Raw genomic sequence first — 18,284 nt, 5'->3', positions numbered from 1 at the left:
TTCTTTTGTGTGTCTTCATTAAACAGTAGCTTGTGATGGCTAATGCCTATCATTTGGTAGTGCACTGGAGAGCCTCCAATCTTACAATTAGAATACCTGCTTCTTGGCTGCATCTCTTTTATTGTTTTAATTTTTTTAAAAATGTATTGAGATGTAATTCACATATCATACAATTCATCCTTTTAAAGTGTACAGTTCAGAGGTTTTTAAATATTCACAGAGGAGTGTAACCATCACCACTCTCTAACTTCAGAACACTTTCATCATTCCCCAAAGAGTCCCTGTATCCATTAGCAGTCAACTCTCATTTCACCCCAACATCCCACTAACTCAGAGCAGTCACTAATCTACTTTCAGTTTCTATAGATTTGATTTTCTTGTTCTGAACACTTCATATAAATGAAATCATATGTGGTTATGTGCAGCCTTTTGTGTCTGGATTCTTTCACTTAGCATAATGTATCAAGATTCATCCATGCTATAGCATGTACCAGTACTCCATTCCTTTTCTTGACTGCATAATATTCCATTGTATGGATATACCACTTTTGTTTAACCATTCATCAGTTGATGGGCATTTGGACTGTTTCCACCTTTAGCTATTTGAATAATGCTTCTATGAAGTTTTTGTGTGAGTGTATGTTTTCAATTCTCTTGAGTATACATAGGAGTGGAACAGCTAAGTTCTATGGTAACTCTATGTTTAACATTTTTAGGAACTCCAAACTGTTTTTCAAAGTGACTGAACCATTTTATATTCCCACCAGCAGTGTATGATGGATTCCAATTTCTCCACATCCTTCCTTGCCAACACTTGTTATTGTCTATCTTTTTGATTACAGCTTTCCTTAGTGGGTATGAAGTGGTACCTCATTGTGGTTTTAATTTGCATTTCCCTAATGATTAATGATATTGAGCATCTTTTCATGTACTTACTGGCCATATGTATATATTCTTTGAAAAATATCTGTTCAAATACTTTGTCCATTTTAAAATTGGATTATTGGTTTTTTTTTTAATTATCGTGTTATGTAAGTACTTTATATATTCTAAGTAGTAGTCTCCTATCAGATATATAATTTCCAAATATTTTCTCCCATTCTGTAGTTTGCCTTTCACTTTCTTGATAGTATCGTTTGAAGCAAAAAAGTTTTCAGTTTTGATGAAGTGCAATTTATTTTTTCTTTGGTTGCTATGCTTTTGGTGTTGTATTTAAGAAACCATTACAGGGAACTCTCTGGCAGTCCAGTGGTTAGGACTCTGGGCTTCCACTGTTCGGGGCCACAAATCAAATCTTCCACTTAGTTCCTGGTCAGGGAACTAAGATCCCGCAAGCTGTGTGGCACGGACAGAAAAAAAGAAAAGAAACCATTGCTCATGAAGGTTTACTCCTATGTTTTCTTCTAAGACTTTTATAGTTTAGACCTTACATTTAGGCCTCTGATTGATTTTGAGTTAATTTTTACATATGATGTGATGGTTAATTTTATGTGTCAACTTGACCATGCTAAGGGATGCCTAGATAGCTGGTAAAACCTTATATTTGGGTGTGTCCATGAGGGGGTATCCAGAAGAGATTAGCATTTGAATCATAGACTGAGTAAAGAAGATCACCCTCACCAAATCAGGTGAGCATCATTCAATCCGTTGAGGCCCTGAATAGAACAAAGAGGCAGAGGAAGGGCAAATTTGCTCTTCTGTTCAATCTGGGACATCCGTCTTTTCATCCCCCTGGACACTGGCACTTCTAGTCCTTGGGCCTTTGGAGTCAAGCTGGACTTATACCATCAGCCCCAGCAGTCCTCAGACCTTTGGATTCTTACACCATTAGCTTCCCTCATTCTCAGGCCTTTAGGTTTGGACTAGAACTATACCACTGGCTTCCCTGGGCCTCCAGCTGGCCTCCACCTTGGCCTCCATAATCATGTGAGCCAATCCTTCATAACGAATCTCTATATGTCTATGTATATCCTATTGGTTCTTCCTCTCTGGAGAACCCTGACTAATATAGGTAGGGTTCTAACTTCATTCTTTTGCATACAAGCATTCAGTTGTCCCAGTACCATTTGTTAAAAGGACTATTCTTTTCCCCATTGAATTGTCTTGGCACCCTTGTAGAAATCAACTGACCATAAGTGTAATAATTGATTTCTGAACTCTCAATTCAGTTCCATTGATCTATATATCTACCTTTATACTAATACCTTGCTAACTGGATTACTGTAGCTTTGTAGTAACTTTTGAAATTAGGAAGTGTGATTCCAACTTTGCTCTTCTTTTTCCAGAATATTTTGACGAGCTTCCCTGGTGGCGCAGTGGTTAAGAATCTGCCTGCCAATGCAGGAGACACGGGTTCAAGCCCTGGTCCGCGAAGATCCCACATGCCACGGAGCAACTAAGCCCACGCCCCACAGTTACTGAGCCTGTGCTCTAGAGCCTGCGAGCCACAACTACTGAAGCCCACACACCTGGAGCCCCTGCACACCGCAACAAAGAGTAGCCCCGGCTCTCTGCAACTAGAGAAAGCCCGCGTGCAACAATGAAGATCCAACACAGCCAAAAATAAATAAAATAAATTTTAAAAAATTTAAAAAAAAAAGAATGTTTTGGCTATTCTGGGTCCCTCAAATTTCCATATGAATTTTAGGATCAACTGGTCAATTTCTGCAAAAAATGCACATGGGATTTTGATAGGATTGCATTGAATCTATTGATCAATTTGAAGAGTATTGCCATCTTAACAATATTAAAATTTCCAATCCATGAACACAAGATGTCTCACAATTTATTTAGATCTTTCCTGGAACATTCGCCCAGCCTTACCATTTGCATCCTTCTAGATTTCTAGAAATATGTTGGACCTTTTCAAAGCCTCCTATGAATATCTTACTCCCCAGCTTTTCCTTCTAAATTTTGTGGTCAGTTTCTTGTTTGTCTCAATTGTTATCACTGCCTCAGGCAGTTGTGATATTAAACAATTGCTCTTGATTGTTTTTGACAAATGTTCCTGCGGAAAAAGCTGTTCTGAGTCAGGTCAAATAAAGACAAGGCCTTAGAACAGAGTTTTCCAGGGAACGGCCTGACATGTCAAATAATGACAATTCTCTGAGAATGGTGTTCTGGGGAGTTCCAACCCCTTTCTTCCCCTTCCAGTGGCTGCTAGACTGCGGGTTTTCACTGTGAATGAGGTGCCGTTTGTTTCAAGGCTGCTGTGGAGCTGGGGAGAAGGCGTAGGAATAGGGCAAGTGAAAATGCCACAAAGCTCACTGTGCTTACTAAGATTCAGCCATTTTTTATAAATAAATGCTCCCCTTTGGTTAATTTCTGGAGTTCTGTAAAAGTTATCTTGACAATTTTTGCCAGTGTTCACGTTCTTTGCCCGGAAGAGCAGCTTTTCAGCGGTCCTTACTCCACCATTCCCACTGTTGTCACTGCCTCTCCACTTCTATCTTGCTGTTTAATTTTGAGCAAATCACTTAATTTCTCTGAACCTCCATTTCTCCATTTGGAGAAAGAAGATAATAATTCCCCAGAAAATTGTAAAGATCAAATTACACACACACACACACACACATACACACACACATGAGTGTAATTGCAGTGCCCATTGTTAGGGAGGATTTAAGTTCTCTACATTCTATCTCACGTCAATCCTAGTTCTTTAACCTTTCCTGGTGTGTGAATCCATCTCATTATTTTTGATTGTTCAAACAATTTATCATTTTAGATAGTATTGATTTTTTAATATAAATATTTTATTTATTTTTATTTTATTTTTTGGCCGCACTGTGTGGCATGTGGGATCTTAGTTCCCCGACCAGGGGTCAAACCCATGCCCCTCGCACTGGAAGCACGGAGTCTTAACCACTAGACAGCCAGGGAAGTCCCAGTATTGATTATTGAGAATTGTCTCTCTCACCCTGGAGTCCAGACTATAGGGAATTGGGAAAGCTCCTTTGTCTCCCTTTGCAGTAGAATGAGGAATAAATCAAGAATTTTTGAAGCAAAGAGCAGTAAAGTGATTTGTCTAAGGTTACACAGCTAATAATTTGTAGACTCAGTACTGATTCCCTGGCCTGACGGACTTGCTAGTTCCATTATGTCATTTGGTCTCGCCAAAGGTTAGGGAGTGGGAATCACAAAGTTCTTTTGGTATAACTTATTCTCCATCATGTGTATTATTTTTAGAGACAGAGGGGAAAGGTGGATAATCTGACCCAAAGCTATAAAATAAAAGTAACATTTTATTTAGAATTGATGCACGATTAGTTCCAGCTTAGTAAATGTCAGTAAGGAATTATTTGGCTTCTTAAAATTCCTGATGAGTGTATTGTCAATGAAAGATGAAACTTACAAAGTGGACTAGGAAATTTTCCCAGAAGTCTATAGCTGCTAAGCTAAGTTGCCAAGGATCACTATTACTTTCTTCCTTTCAACCCATAAAGCGTGAATCATTGCACAAATAGCCCAGATAATTAGTGCACTAGGTCCCTTTTGACCTAGTATGACACTTGTTTGGCCTCAATTCACTGGTCTCTATGTTCATCACTAGCACTTTTTATGCCCCAATTTTTTCATTATTAAGTTTACTTTATTCCTCAGTTTGCTGAGTGTGCCTTGGAGTCGTTTTTACAGAAATGGTAAAAAGGGGGTAGATTTTCTGGGCCCTTGAATAACTGAGAATGCATTTCTGTTGGCTTCCAGTATGACCACCTCAGCTGGGCATTGATGCTTGGATCACAGGCCCTTCCCTTTCAAGGTGTGGATAAGGTACAGACATTCCACTTATTAATATAGAGCTGCAACATTTCACAAGTCCTATAGGAAGAATCTGTGTAGATCACAAGAGGGGTAGCACAGAAAGTCTCAGGCCCTGGTTTAAGTGTTTTAGATGCTTCTGAGGGTATCCACTGGTGTCTTTAAAAGTCCACTGAACAGTAGTGACTCTGGACTGGGTGGGATAGAAGGTTGGAAAAACAATCACTTTCCCTGGCAACATGAGTAAAACCTCCCCAAATAAACTGCCCTCCCTTTGTTGCAGTTTCAGGTTCAAATAATCCCAAAGTACAAAGATCTGAGGTCTAGTCTCCTCCCAACAATGGAGAGGCACAGAGCCTGGGGCCTAGTCAGACCCAGTGCAAGACGGAGCCCAAAGTTCATTAACTCTTGCAGTGGACACTCCAAGCCAATAAATGTCAGTATAATTTAATGATCCATGTTCATTTCTATGACATAAGCAATGCATATGGCTTAGCATGCCACATTGTAATAATAATAATAGCTAACACGTTCTAAGTGTTTACACATATTAATTCATTTAATTCTCACAATAACATTAGCAGGCAATAGCTCTTATACCATTCCCATCTTATAGATGAAGAGACTAAAGCAAAGAAAGGACAAATCATCTGCCCAAAGTTACACCCTTAGCAAGTAGCAGAACATGCAATAAAATTGGTTGAGGCTGATATCGAAGAATTTGCTTCTCCCCACCACACTATATTGTTATAATGACATAGTAAAACTTTATCAATGTAAATATCTTTAAAGTTGCTATTGTATTATCTGTAAAAAGGAGAGTTAACTGATTCTGACTAGAAAGAATACTGTAGGAAAATGTTAATGAACACATTCAGGAATAAAGACTGACTTTTTCCTTCGACATAATTGAAGTCCCTTTACCTGGGTTGACCTGCTTCTGCCCCCTGCTGTTACATCACCCCCTTCCCCTTTTGTGACTACTTCCCTTCCTTATAAACGCATTTCTCGGGCTTCCCTGGTGGCTCAGTGGTTAAGAGTCCACCTGTCGATGCAGGGGACACGGGTTTGAGCCCTGGTCCGGGAAGATCCCACATGCCGTGGAGCAACTAAGCCCGTGTGCCACAACTACTGAGCCCACGTGCCACAACTACTGAAGCTCGCGTACCTAGAGCCCGTGCTCCGCAACAAGAGAAGCCACCGCATTAAGAAGCCCACGCACCGCAATGAAGAGTAGCCACCACTCACCGCAAGTAGAGAAAGCCCACGTGCAGCAACGAAGACCCAACGCAGCCAAAAATAAATTTATTTTTTTAAAAATCAGTTTTTAAAGCCCTACTCTTACAAGGGGAAAGCAGTTGGAAGCAGAATTTGGTTCAGGTGTAACCCTGCTGATGCACCTGCCTCACCCTTTCCCTCTGCTCACCTGCTGACATTACGTCCAATCTCTGGGCTCCGTGATCCCATCCTTAGTTCCTGTCCAGTGGCCCCTTTGGTCTTAGTGCTTTGTGTTTGTCCAGGATGAGGGCCTTGAAGCTCCTCTACATTAAATTCAGCTCTGATTGTGTCTTTGCCATGGTATATCGTTTCCTTAAATAATATTCTGTGTCTAACCCTGGACCCTAGAACCCACCACTCTCTCCTTTCCTTTTGGCTCAGCAAAACTTCAGCCATTCTACCTCCCCTTCACCCATCTGGACAGAAATAAAACCCGTTTATTTATCCCTTCAACAAATACTTACTAAAGGTCTACTAAGAACCAGGCACTGTTTTAGGCCCAGAGAAAAAAACAGACCAAAACTATGCCCTCATATGGAACCTACATTCTAGTGGAGGAAGGAAGAAAACAAAATAAATAGGCCAATATATAGTCTGATAGATGGGGATAGATTGCTACCAAGAAAAATAAAGCTCGTCTCTTGGAGCTTCTGGGTCCACATCCAAGAGGAAGTGACTGGGACTAAGAGAAACCAAGAGGTAGAGATTCATTGTGAATCCTGAGAGGTGACCAGAGAATACTTTTCCAGTAGGAGAAACAAATACCTATTGCACCAAATCAAGCTGGTGCAAGTGATTAAGTTCTTTCCAGGAAGGAGAATAAGCAAAGTGTCATTGGACCTTCTCAGAAAATAAGTGAATGTGATCGTCTGATAGTAAAGATAAGTACTTCTCTGAGAACCAGTATCCTGATTTCTGGCTGGGTGGCCTGCGTGCTGCTACTAATGAGATTCCAGGGATGGGAAGCTTCAGGGTGTAATTTGTTATCTTCACCAAGACAGTCTGTGTTGCAGTTTACAAAGGCATTTACAACGTTGCGTGACTGTTCCAACCGGCTCTAATTGTCAGGCACATGTTCAGTGTCAGTGCTGGTGTTTGGTAGAGTTTGGGTGGAACAGCTGCCACGAAGGAGGGAAGGAATGGAGATTCTCTGTGCACCTCCTGCCTCGCCCCTACCCCAGGCTCAGGCCCTAAATATCCCAGAACTGTACTTAAATTCCCCTGGACCCTTCATCCTGCTCAACCTTCCCCTGGAGCAGGGATAGGGGAGTCTGTTCCAAAAGTGTCCTCACTCCATTATTTACCTTTCATTCAAAAAAAAATTTCGTTCTTTCATGGTAGGGAATTGCAGAAGCAAAATAATCTGATGAAATGATCTCACTCTTGGCCATTCTCAAACTTGAGCGTTCACATCAGACACGTGAGGGAGTAAAATGGTCGTTCCTGGGCCCCGGGCCAGATCTACTTAGTCAACATCTCTGCGGCAGATCCAAGTAGCTGGTATGGTCACTGAAGACTGAAAATCCCTGGTCTATTCCATCCCTGGGACTTCCCAATGCCTTTATACAACAGGCACTTGTTCTGCAAAGTGCCCTGATAAGACACACGTGGAACCTTGTTAAACAAATTCGTTCACAGGCCCCATCCAAACTCCTGAATCAGAATCCCCAAGACAAAGGCCTGAGAATCTGTCTTTTTAACCAGCTTCTTGTGTTTTTTTGTTTTGTTTTGTCTTTTAATCAGAGAAGTCTGAGCATGCTCCTAGGTGATTTTAAAAATATAGGACAGGGAAGCCAGACTAGCAGAGAACACACATCATAGATAAGCCACAACTGGCTATTTCTGGATTAAGTATCCAATTCCAGTTCAGTCTGCTGTGGCCAGTTAGGATGGGGTCACATGGTATAAAATATGACCCTTTATATCATGGAAAGAAATGTCAGGAGTTCTGGAAACATAGCAAGGACAACAAAAAACAAAGGTGTGATCTAACTTCTGAGTAAAGGCTTGAGTAGTTTTCAATTTATTGCAAATAAAATTGGCAATTCCAAGATGAACGAAGTAAGAAAGGATGTGAAACGAGGGGACTTGAAGCTGGAAGCTAGAACACAAATAGGTGTCACAGTCTGAGTTTTCAGTGGTGAACTTCGTGTTCCCCTTTGTCCTGAGTGGACAGCTGATCTTTGCAACGAATGGAGCTCTGCCCTAATCGGAACAATTGCTCAGAAGCAAATGAAATGGATATGTTATGGAAACTTGGATTCCACATTGCTTTCCCCATAAAACTCCTAAAAGTTATGCCGATGATGTAATAATCTCTGAAGGTAAATGGAGAGCCCACTTCTATCCAGTGATTACCTGGTACGATGCCAAACTATTTGGCCCTGAGGCATATCATGTGCTCCTCTAGACCACAGGTTCTCCAACCTTTTGGTTTTAGGACTCTTTGCACTATTAAAAAATTATTGAGAATTCAAGTGCTGTCGTTTATCTGGGTTATATCTATTGAAATTTACTGTACCTGGATTTAAAGCAGAAATCTTTAACATTTTAATTTCTTTATTCTCTTTAAAATAACAATAATAAATGTGTATGTTGACAAATATTTTTCCAGAAAATTCAGCGATAGAAGTGTCATTGTTTTACATTTTTTGCAAGTATCGTTAATGTCTGGGTTAATAAAAGACAGCTGGGGGAATTCCCTGGTGGTCCAGTGGTTAGGACTCTGTGCTTCCACTGCTGGGGGTCCGGGTTTGGTTCCTGGTCTGGGAACTAAGATCCCACAAGCTGCTTGGCGAGGCCAAAAAAAAAAAAAAGATAGACAGCTGGATTCTCATATCTGCTTCTGTCAGGTGTGACATCACATGTCAGGAAGCCTCTAGGAAATGCCATAGCACCCGCATGAGGGCACGAGAGTGAAAAAGGCTTCAGTGACTCCCTTAAAGAGTTTGGGGGATTCCCAGATGTCCCCAAACGATTATACATCCTGAAAACTGCCACTCTAGCTATTGCAGTTAGTAGGAATATAGGCCAGGCCTTGGAAAGTGTAAATTATTTTTTCTTCTTAAATGTAAACAATCTTGGGACTTCCCCGGTGGCACAGTGCTAAAGAATCCGCCTGCCAATGCGGGGGACACGGGTTCGAGCCCTGGTCCAGGAAGATGCCTTACTTGTGCCATGGAGCAACTAAGTCCGTGCACAACTACTGAGCCTGCGCTCTAGAGCCCGCGAGCCACAACTACTGAGCCTGCGCTCTAGAGCCCGCGAGCCACAACTACTGAGCCTGCGCTCTAGAGCCCGCGAGCCACAACTACTGAGCCTGCGCTCTAGAGCCCGCGAGCCACAACTACTGAGCCTGCGCTCTAGAGCCCGCGAGCCACAACTACTGAGCCTGCGCTCTAGAGCCCGCGAGCCACAACTACTGAGCCTGCGCTCTAGAGCCCGCGAGCCACAACTACTGAGCCTGCGCTCTAGAGCCCGCGAGCCACAACTACTGAGCCTGCGCTCTAGAGCCCGCGAGCCACAACTACTGAGCCTGCGCGACTAGAGCCTGCGCTCCGCAACAAGAGAAGCCACTGCAATGAGAAGACCGTGCGCTTCAACGAAGAGTAGCCCCCGCTCGCCACAACTAGAGAAAGTCCACGCGCAGCAACGAAGACCCAACACAGCCAAAAATAAAATAGATCAATTAATTAATTTTAAAAAATGTGAACAATCTCTTGCTTGGGTCTTATAATACCCTCTTAGGCTTTAGCTTCATAACTCTCTCCATCCCCTCAACAAATTCATTCTCCACTGTTAACAGCCTCCTAAAACAACGAGTTGACATTTATTGAGCAGTTTCCACATGCCAGGTCCTAGGCAAGGCACTCTGCATGCATTATCTCTTTTCGTCTTTATTCTGACCTGTAAGATGTCAGAAAATATATATACTGGTCTCTGTCCGTGGTTCCTGGCACAGAGCTCCTAAAACCACTGACATCTCCTAAGTGGTAAGAGCACTAGGAGTATCTTTCGTTCTAACATAGGGTCTTTAACCCCGGTTCCTAAATCCCTTGGAATTTCCTGGGTGATAGCCGTGTCTTTTCTTTTAGTCAGGTGACTCTGGGTGGGCTCCTGCATGGGGGCTGGTCACCAGCAAGATCAAACCACAATTAGAAGCTTGGAATTTTCAGCACCACCCTCCCTTCTCCAGAGACGGAAGAGGGGCTGGAAATGGGCTGGTGATCAATCATGCCTACGTGATGAAGCCGCCATAAAAATCCCCAAAGGATGGGGTTCTGAGAGCTTCCAGGTTGGTGAACACATGATGGTGCTGGGGGAAGGGCACACCCGGAGAGGGCATGGAAGCCACATAGCTTGCCCTATGCATCTCTTCCATCTGGATGTTCATCTGTATCCTTTATTATATCTTTTTATAATATACTGGTAAACGGTAAGTGAACGGTTTTCCTGAGTCCTCTGAGCTGCTGTAGCAAATTAATTGATTCTGAGGAAGGAAAGGGTCGTGTATAGCTCATCAGTCAGGAGGACAGGTGAAAACCTGGACTTGTGATTGGCATCTGAAGTGGAGAGGGAACAGTCTTGTAGGACTGAGCCCTTAACCTGTGGGATTTGATGCTATCTCCAGGCAGACAGTATCAGAACTGAGTTAAATTGTAAGACACACACAGCTGGTGTCACAGAGAATTACTTGGTGTGGGAAAAAGCCCACACACCTCTGGTATCAGAAGTGTTCTGAGTGTGGCAGTAGTGTGAGACTAAAGGAGAACACAAGAGGAAAACTGAGGGTTTTTTTTTGCACAACCCCGGAAGACAGGTAATATTATTATCCCTAATTTACTGAGGAGGAAAACAAGACCTGGAGAAGGGCAGTAACGGGCCTCAAATTGCAGGGTAAGTAAATTGAGAAATCAGGAATCTAACCCAGACTTCATGCTTTTAATTGTTTGATCTTTCTAAACAGTAAGTAGCTCATTTCAAGCTCACGTATCATTTCGAAGCAAAATTTCTCATTTTGTTACCGAACCAAACTTGGGTCCGCTTGCCTGCACGCAGTAAAGCCAAGACACCGGTTGTGATGAAGGAAAGTGAAGTGTTTATTGCAGGGCATCAAGCAAGGAGTCCAGGGCAGCTAATGCTTAAAAGACTGGCACTCCCCAGCGCTTTCAGGGAAAGTTTTTTAAAGACAAGGTGAGGGAGGCGGTTGTGAGGTGTGTGATCAGCTCGTGGATATTCTTTTGATTGGTTGGTGGTGACGTCATCGGGAGTCAACATCATCAACCTTCTGGTTCCAACCAGCCTGGGGTCTACAGGCTTGTGGGCAGCATACAGTTAATTTCTTCCACCTGGTGGGGGTTTCGGTATCTGCAAAACAGCTGAAAGGACGTGGCTCAGAAGATTATCTGTAGCCCTTGAGGAGGAACTAAAGGTCCTTGACTTTGTTTAATGGCTAAACTATTATTATTTTGTCTTGCTTGACTGTTTTTCATTCTTTCTGCATTTTCTCACTCCTCTGATTAAATTTACTCTTTGGAACTCAGGGAAGGCCTAGGAGGCTACAGTTTTTCTATAGACAAGAGGCAGGTGGAGGACATGGGGGTCAGGGGAGTCTGTTCTGGGAAGGCCCCATGGGGTCCTGCTCAGTTACAATTTTATGCATTACATGTGCATTTTAAATTGTTTTAAGTTTTTGGAAGTTCAGTTCAGAAGATTGCATGTCTATTGGGAACCCTACAATTCGAAGTTTTCTATTTTCTTGTGTATTCATCAGGGCTGCTCTGTAGCCTGGCTTTGGAAAGTTTTGCGTCTTTGGCTGCCTATTGGTTTTGGGGAAACCTGGTCTCAAACACCCTCTGAGTTTGGGAGGAGGGTTTCTGTTGTTATTATTTTTTTTTTTTTTTCCTGGCCGTGGCATGCAGCTTGCGGGATCTTAGTTCCCCGACCAGGGATCAAACCCATGCCTCCTGCACTGGAAGTGCAGAATCTTAACCATTCGACCGTCACGGAAGTCCCTGTCATGACTATGGTTCTACTCATTTGTAGTGGGTTGAATAGTGTCACTCAAAAATTCGGGTTATGGAACCTCGGGATGTGACCTTATTTGGAAATGGGGTCTTTGCAGACGTAATTAAGATAAGGCTTGAAATGAGATCATACTGGATTAGGGTGGGCCCTAAATCCAATGAGAGTGTCCTTACCAAAGACAGAAAAAGACACAGAGTAACATAGGGGAGAAGGCCATGGAAAGACAGAGACAGAGATTGAAGTTAGCTGCCCAGGAGCCACCAGCACCAGGAAGGGACAAGGAAGGATCCTCTTTCACAGTTCTGGAGTCCAGAACTGTGAGAGAAATTAATTTTCTGTTGTTCCAAGTCTCCCAGTTTGTGGTAATTTGTTACAGCAGCTCTAGGAAACTAACATACCATCCTTCAAGACCCGGCCCCAAATTGACCTCCTTTCTATGGCCTTCCCCCATCATTTAAGAAAGAAGTCTTTCTCCCTCCTCTGAACTCCAAGAATACTTGCTGTCTGTGCCATTCCTGAGGGTTCAGCTTTTTATTTTGTGTACGTCAGCTGCTCCAGAAGGAAAGTTTCTTTTTTAATCCTTCCTTGAGTTTCTGCTTAGCTCCTAACTCGGTGATATTGGTGCAGGAAGAGTGGGGTGCGAGAGGATGGTCACGTCCCAGGTCTCAAGCGAGTCCCTGGGATGGCTGCCAGGTGAGGGCTCTTGGCTTCATACAGGAAGGAATTCAAGAGCGAGCCGAAGTAGAGTGAAAGCAGATTTATTCAAGGAGATACACACTCCATAGACGGAGTATGGGCCATCTCAGAAAGTGAGAGTGGCCCTGAGATACGGGGTGGTTAGTTTTTATGGGCTGGGTAATTTCATAGGCTAATGAGTGGGAAGATTATTCCAACTATTTCAGGGAAGAGGTGGAGATTTCCAGGAATTGGGTCACTTCCCACTTTTTGGCCTTTTATGGTCAGCCTCAGAACTGTCATGGCGCCTGGGGGTGTGTCATTTAGCATGCTGATGTATCACAATGAGCATAAAAGAGGCTCAAGGTCTAATGGAAGTTGACTTGTCCACCATCTTGGACTGGTTGGTTCTAACCAGTTTATGTTGTGTCCTCAATGGCTCTGTCATTCTTTTAAATGTGCCCTGCCCCCTTCCTGTCTCAATATATAAAGTGTTTAATACATAATTGTTGAATATGGTTTTCCCAATTCTTTCTTTCCATTTAATGAATCCACATTCAATGAATCCACTCAACAAACATTTATTGAGTGCCTACAATGTGTCAGGCATTCTTTCTTACCTTTGGGATAAATCTCTGAACCAAAAAGACAAAATTCAGTCTTATGAAGCTTACTCTCTAATGAGAATGTAAGTTTCTGTATTGAAATTCACATGGCCTAGCTGCATATTTTAGACTAGTTTCTGTAGCTTTTCCCGTCCCTTTATTGTCCAGAGCCAGTTTCCAATGCTGGGACTATCCTGGCATCTTTTCAGATCTTCTGCTTGAGTGCCAAGGCCAGAGAGGAGGGGGGGGGAAGTGATTTGAGGGGATCTCAGTTCTCACAGAATGGTTCTCTCACATAAGCCATCCTTGTGTCCTGAACTTCTCTCTGCCCATTGAAACATGTTTGTAAACTGTGTTGGAGCCAACTTCTGGAGATTTGATTTGTAAGTCTGGATGCAAGCGGAGAGAACAGGGAGGCACATGCAAGGCTGAGCACAGTGTTAGCCAGTGTTAGCTTTGGTCTAGTCCCAGACAGGTGGCTGGTGCCACTTTTGCCAGGACCATCATCTGTCCTCCATTGCTGCCAAAATAAGGAATTCTTGCCTTTCTAAGTGGGTACAAATGTTAGGCACCAGGACCACACATATGGGATAAGTAGGGTGTTTTTTGTTTTTTAAATCACAATTTGCCAAGAGCACTTTATTTTTTCTTTTCAACATCCTGTTCTGCAGCCTCCTTGGCCCTTTTTGCTGGGATGCCAAAGAGCCAGGCAATGGCGTGGGCCATGCGGAGCCTGGCGACCACCTTGAAGTTCTTCTCCTCCTCTGTGATGACTCTGGCTTTCTCCTTCTTGTAGACGTTTCGTATGGGCATGACTGGTCCCGTCAGCTGGGTGGCCAGTCTGAGCTCTTCTGCAGTGCTGTCTCCCTTCTTGAGGGCCGTGGGCTTCCTGGGGAAGAGGATGAACTTGGAGCAGTACTCCTCGTGCCGCTGCACGTTGGTGGGCAGGGACTCTGTGCGCTTGTTCCGCCGCCTCGGGTCCACTGAGATCCCAACGGTCCGGGGCACCTTCTTGTGGATGCCAGCCACCCTCAGCTCCTCCAGGCTGAAGCCCCTGCCGGCGCCCACCTTGGTGTGGTACCTGACCGTGGGGCATCTCACCACCGGCTGGAGGAGGCCAGACGTGGGGCGCGGGGCGATGAGGCGCGCCTTGGCCTGCCGGCCCTTGCGTCGGCGGATTTTGCCGGCCGGCTGGTTGAACCACGTGGCCCCGCGCCCCTGACGGCCCTTGTGGGAGTGGGGCTTCAGGATCATGCCATTCCGGCTGGACGCCACGGCTGCGGCCGACTGGCCTCCTCCGAGTGCAAAGACAGGGTGTTGTTTTTTTTTTAAATAAATTTATTTATTTTATTTTTGGCTGCATTGGGTCTTTGTTTCTGCGAGCGGGCTTTCTCTAGTTGCGGGGAGCAGGGGCTACTCTTCGTTGCGGTGCGTGGGTTTCTCATTGCAGTGGCTTCTCTTGTTGCGGAGCACGGGCTCTAGGGCGCACAGGCTTCAGTAGTTGTGGCACACGGGCTCAGTAGTTGTGGCTCGCAGGCTGTACAGTGTTGGCTCAGTAGTTGTGGCGCATGGGCTTAGTTGCTCCGCGGTATGTGGGATCTTCCCGGGCCAGGGCTCGAACCCGTGTGCCCAGCATTGGCAGGTGGATTCTTAACCACTGCACCGCCAAGGAAGTCCCAGGCAGGGTGTATTTTTTTATAGGAAAAATACGTGGAACAAACAATGGTGATTGTTCTCTAGTCTCATTTTGATGTTTCGCTCCGAGTAAATTCTGACTGATATGAGAGCCAGTCTCTCTGTAGCTAATTTGAAGGATGGGGATTGGTGATTGTAGAGCGATAACAGCATGTCAATCAACCTGTCCAACAGTCAAATACATGTTTAAAGAGTAATATTTAGTTAGTTGAGAATGTGGTGAAATAGCACTCAGACACTGTTATTGGGAGGAAGTAAGGTAAATTAATACAAACTTTCTAGTATGCATTTTGGGAACATGTTTCAAAAGCCTTGAAATGTTCATTGTCTTTAACCAAATAATTTTATTTTCAGGAATTTATCCTGAGGAAGTAATCTTATATTTGCACAAAGGCTTATTCAGAAAGATGTTTGCAGTGTTATTTACAGTAATGAGAAACAACACAAATGTTCAACAACAGAATTGGTTAAATTAACAATGCTACATCTATGTGTTAGAATATGAGCCATGAAAAATTATATTCAAAGATTGAAAAATGTTAATAATTTTACAGTTAAGTGAGGGTTGCATGCACATGAGGGTTAATTATGGTATTCTCTATACCTTGGATTACAGTTGAAATTTGTGATAATAGAAACTAAAAACTCTTGTTCTCAAAGAATGTTTACCTCTAACGGAAAATGCTTATAAGGTATTATTAAATGGAAAAGGCAATTTATCAAGCAGTACGTGTTGATGTATGGTAGGATTCTGTAGGATTCTAGTTTTGTAAAAATAAAACTAACCTTTCTGTTCATTTTATATGTTGAAAATATATTTATGTAATGTTAACAGTGGCTGTCCCTGGATGGTGCAAATATAGAAACTGTAGATTTTTCCTTTTATATTTCTTTATATTTTCAAACATCCATTTAATAAGCCTATAATACTTTTATAATCAGCAAAAGTAATAATTCAATATTAAAAGGGAGGAGAGACTTTTAAAAGAAGGGCGGAGAGTCCGACAGGTCTTAGTACTGGTTCGTAACTTACTGGCTACATGACCTGGGCAAGTTTCTTTGCCTTCCTAAGCCTCAGTTTTATGTCTGTAATAAGAAAAAAATTTACCTACTTTATGGGGTTTAGTGAAGATTAAATAAAACAATGCAGATAAAGATTCTAACATGATATCTAATGGAGAGTGAGTCTCAGTAAATGTTATTTTCATAAAACCTAAGTTTGACTTCTGCTGTGGTCACAATAGCATAACTGGTAGCTGGTTAGCCTCCCTGAAATAAATATGTAACTAGAAAATTGGACAAAATATATAAAACAACAGTCTTCAGACTTGGAACAACAGGTACACAGAACTTTGATTCCTGAGAGAAAGAATACGAATTTGGTGAGTCCTCTAATTTCCCAGGCTTTCTATAGTAGGGAGAGAAGTTGCAAGCAGAACATGGCAGCCTCACTGAAATGAGGAGACAGATACGGATCAGAGTTTGTGGCAGTTGAGGCAACTGGGATTTGTGGGGCAAGTTCCCAAACCAAAAGAAGGTTTACAGAAAAAGGGCTGTATAAGTGTTCATAGGATCCCCTTAAGTCTTTGGCCAAATATTAGGCTGTATATGTGTAAGGTGAGACTCCGTAAGCTGGGCACATAGAACTATTACCAGAGAAAGAAAAACTACCAGGCTTGCAAACTGAAAAATAACTAGAGCTTGCAGAGGGTTGAGAGACATTCTACTTCCAATTAGCCAGAATTCAGTAGGCTCCAGAAATGCCACACCTCAGGAGTAAGGCTAAAGTCGTCCTAAAATAAAGGATACTTTAGACCCTCCCAAGAAATACTTGAAAGTAAACCTCAAAAGACCAAGCTGATCCCCAACTAAATTAACTGCTTACAAGAAAAGAGCTCAGCCAGCACCTTCCAAGGGAAAACAACAAAAATCCAGACACTCAACAATAGGACACTCACAGTGTCCACAATCTGGTAAAAAGATTACCAGGCATGTGGGAAAACATGAAAAGATGATCCTTAGCCAGGAAAAAAAAAAAGTAGAAACAGATACATAAATGACAGAAATGATGGAATTAGCAGACAAGGACTTTGAGAGAGCTATTGTAAATATGCTTAAGGGTTTCAAGAAAAACTCAATGAACACAATGAGAAATGTGGAAAATTATAATGAAAGAACCAAATGTAACTTCTAGACCTAAAAATCAGAGATGCATAATTCACTGGATGGGCTTAGCAGATGATTGCACACAACAGAAGAAAAAAAAGAAGTTGAAGATATAGCCAAAAAAAAAGTTCAAAATTAAGCTCGGAAAGAAAAAGAGAGAGAAAATACATACATACATACATATATACATACATAGAGCCCCAGTGACCTGTGGGTAAATATCAAGCAATCTAACACATGTAAATTGAGTGTGGAAGAGATATTTGAAGAAATAACGGCTGAAATTCCAGATTTGATTTTAAAAATATATATTTACCAAGAGATGCAATAAGCTTAGCAAACCCCAAACAGGATAAATACAAAGAACCAAATCAAGATTTATTTTAATCAATTTTCTGAAAACCAGTGATAAAGTGCATGTGTTAAAACAACCAGAGAAAGAAAGTCACATTACATTCAGGGGAACAAAGGTAAGATTTTCCACTGATTTCACCTCAGAAATAATGTTAAGCCAGAGAGGCTTACTGTTAAATAATGTTAAGACACAGAGGAGCATAGAAAGAAAGAAAATATTGTCTTAGAACTCTAATATGCAATAAACATAACCTTTTAAAATGCAGATGAAACAAAGGTTTTTTAGACAAATAAAGGCTAATTACTAGAAAATAATTCTTGCCTGCATTATAATAGCTAATGATTAAAATAATCAACAGCTAATTATTAAAAAGTAATTATTGCCTACACTACAAGAAATAGAAAAGGAATTTCTTTAGTTTATGAGGAAAAAATACAAGCTCTACACCAAAGAATAAAGATCATTGAAAATCATAAATATGCGGGTAAAAGTTTTTCATTAAAAGTTTTTTCAAAAATAATTGAGTATTTAAAACAAAAGTAATATCAATATATTTGGGATCAATAACATGTATAAGTAAAAGTTTTAACAGGACAAGGGGGGAATGGAAGCAGACTGTTATAAGGTCTAACTTTATCTATGCAGCAGTACAATTTTATTTGAAGGTAAACTGTGATAAGGTAAAGATGCATACTGTAAACCCTATAGCAATCATTATTTTAAAA

The 18,284-nt window shown here is 42.1% G+C and overlaps 1 protein-coding gene across 1 annotated transcript; it reads right to left on the bottom strand.

Annotated features, from left to right (window-relative positions):
• Window positions 1–13,968: 13,968 nt before the first annotated feature.
• Window positions 13,969–14,780, bottom strand: LOC309960693 (large ribosomal subunit protein eL13-like). Its single transcript, XM_082837625.1, has one exon. It carries the CDS (start codon window positions 14,595–14,597, stop codon window positions 13,983–13,985), a length of 615 nt encoding a protein of 204 aa, XP_082693751.1. The 5' UTR covers window positions 14,598–14,780; the 3' UTR covers window positions 13,969–13,982.
• Between the last annotated feature and the right edge of the window lie 3,504 nt (window positions 14,781–18,284).

This window comes from Leucopleurus acutus (genome assembly GCF_964270905.1).
Source record: "Leucopleurus acutus genome assembly, chromosome: 4".
Taxonomy (NCBI): Eukaryota; Metazoa; Chordata; class Mammalia; order Artiodactyla; family Delphinidae; genus Leucopleurus; species Leucopleurus acutus.
This window is presented reverse-complemented; position numbering and strand designations above follow the sequence as displayed.

Bases quoted from the DNA above. Each gene is read 5' to 3' on its own strand.
- LOC309960693 (XM_082837625.1), bottom strand. From the start codon at position 14,597: ATGATCCTGAAGCCCCACTCCCACAAGGGCCGTCAGGGGCGCGGGGCC.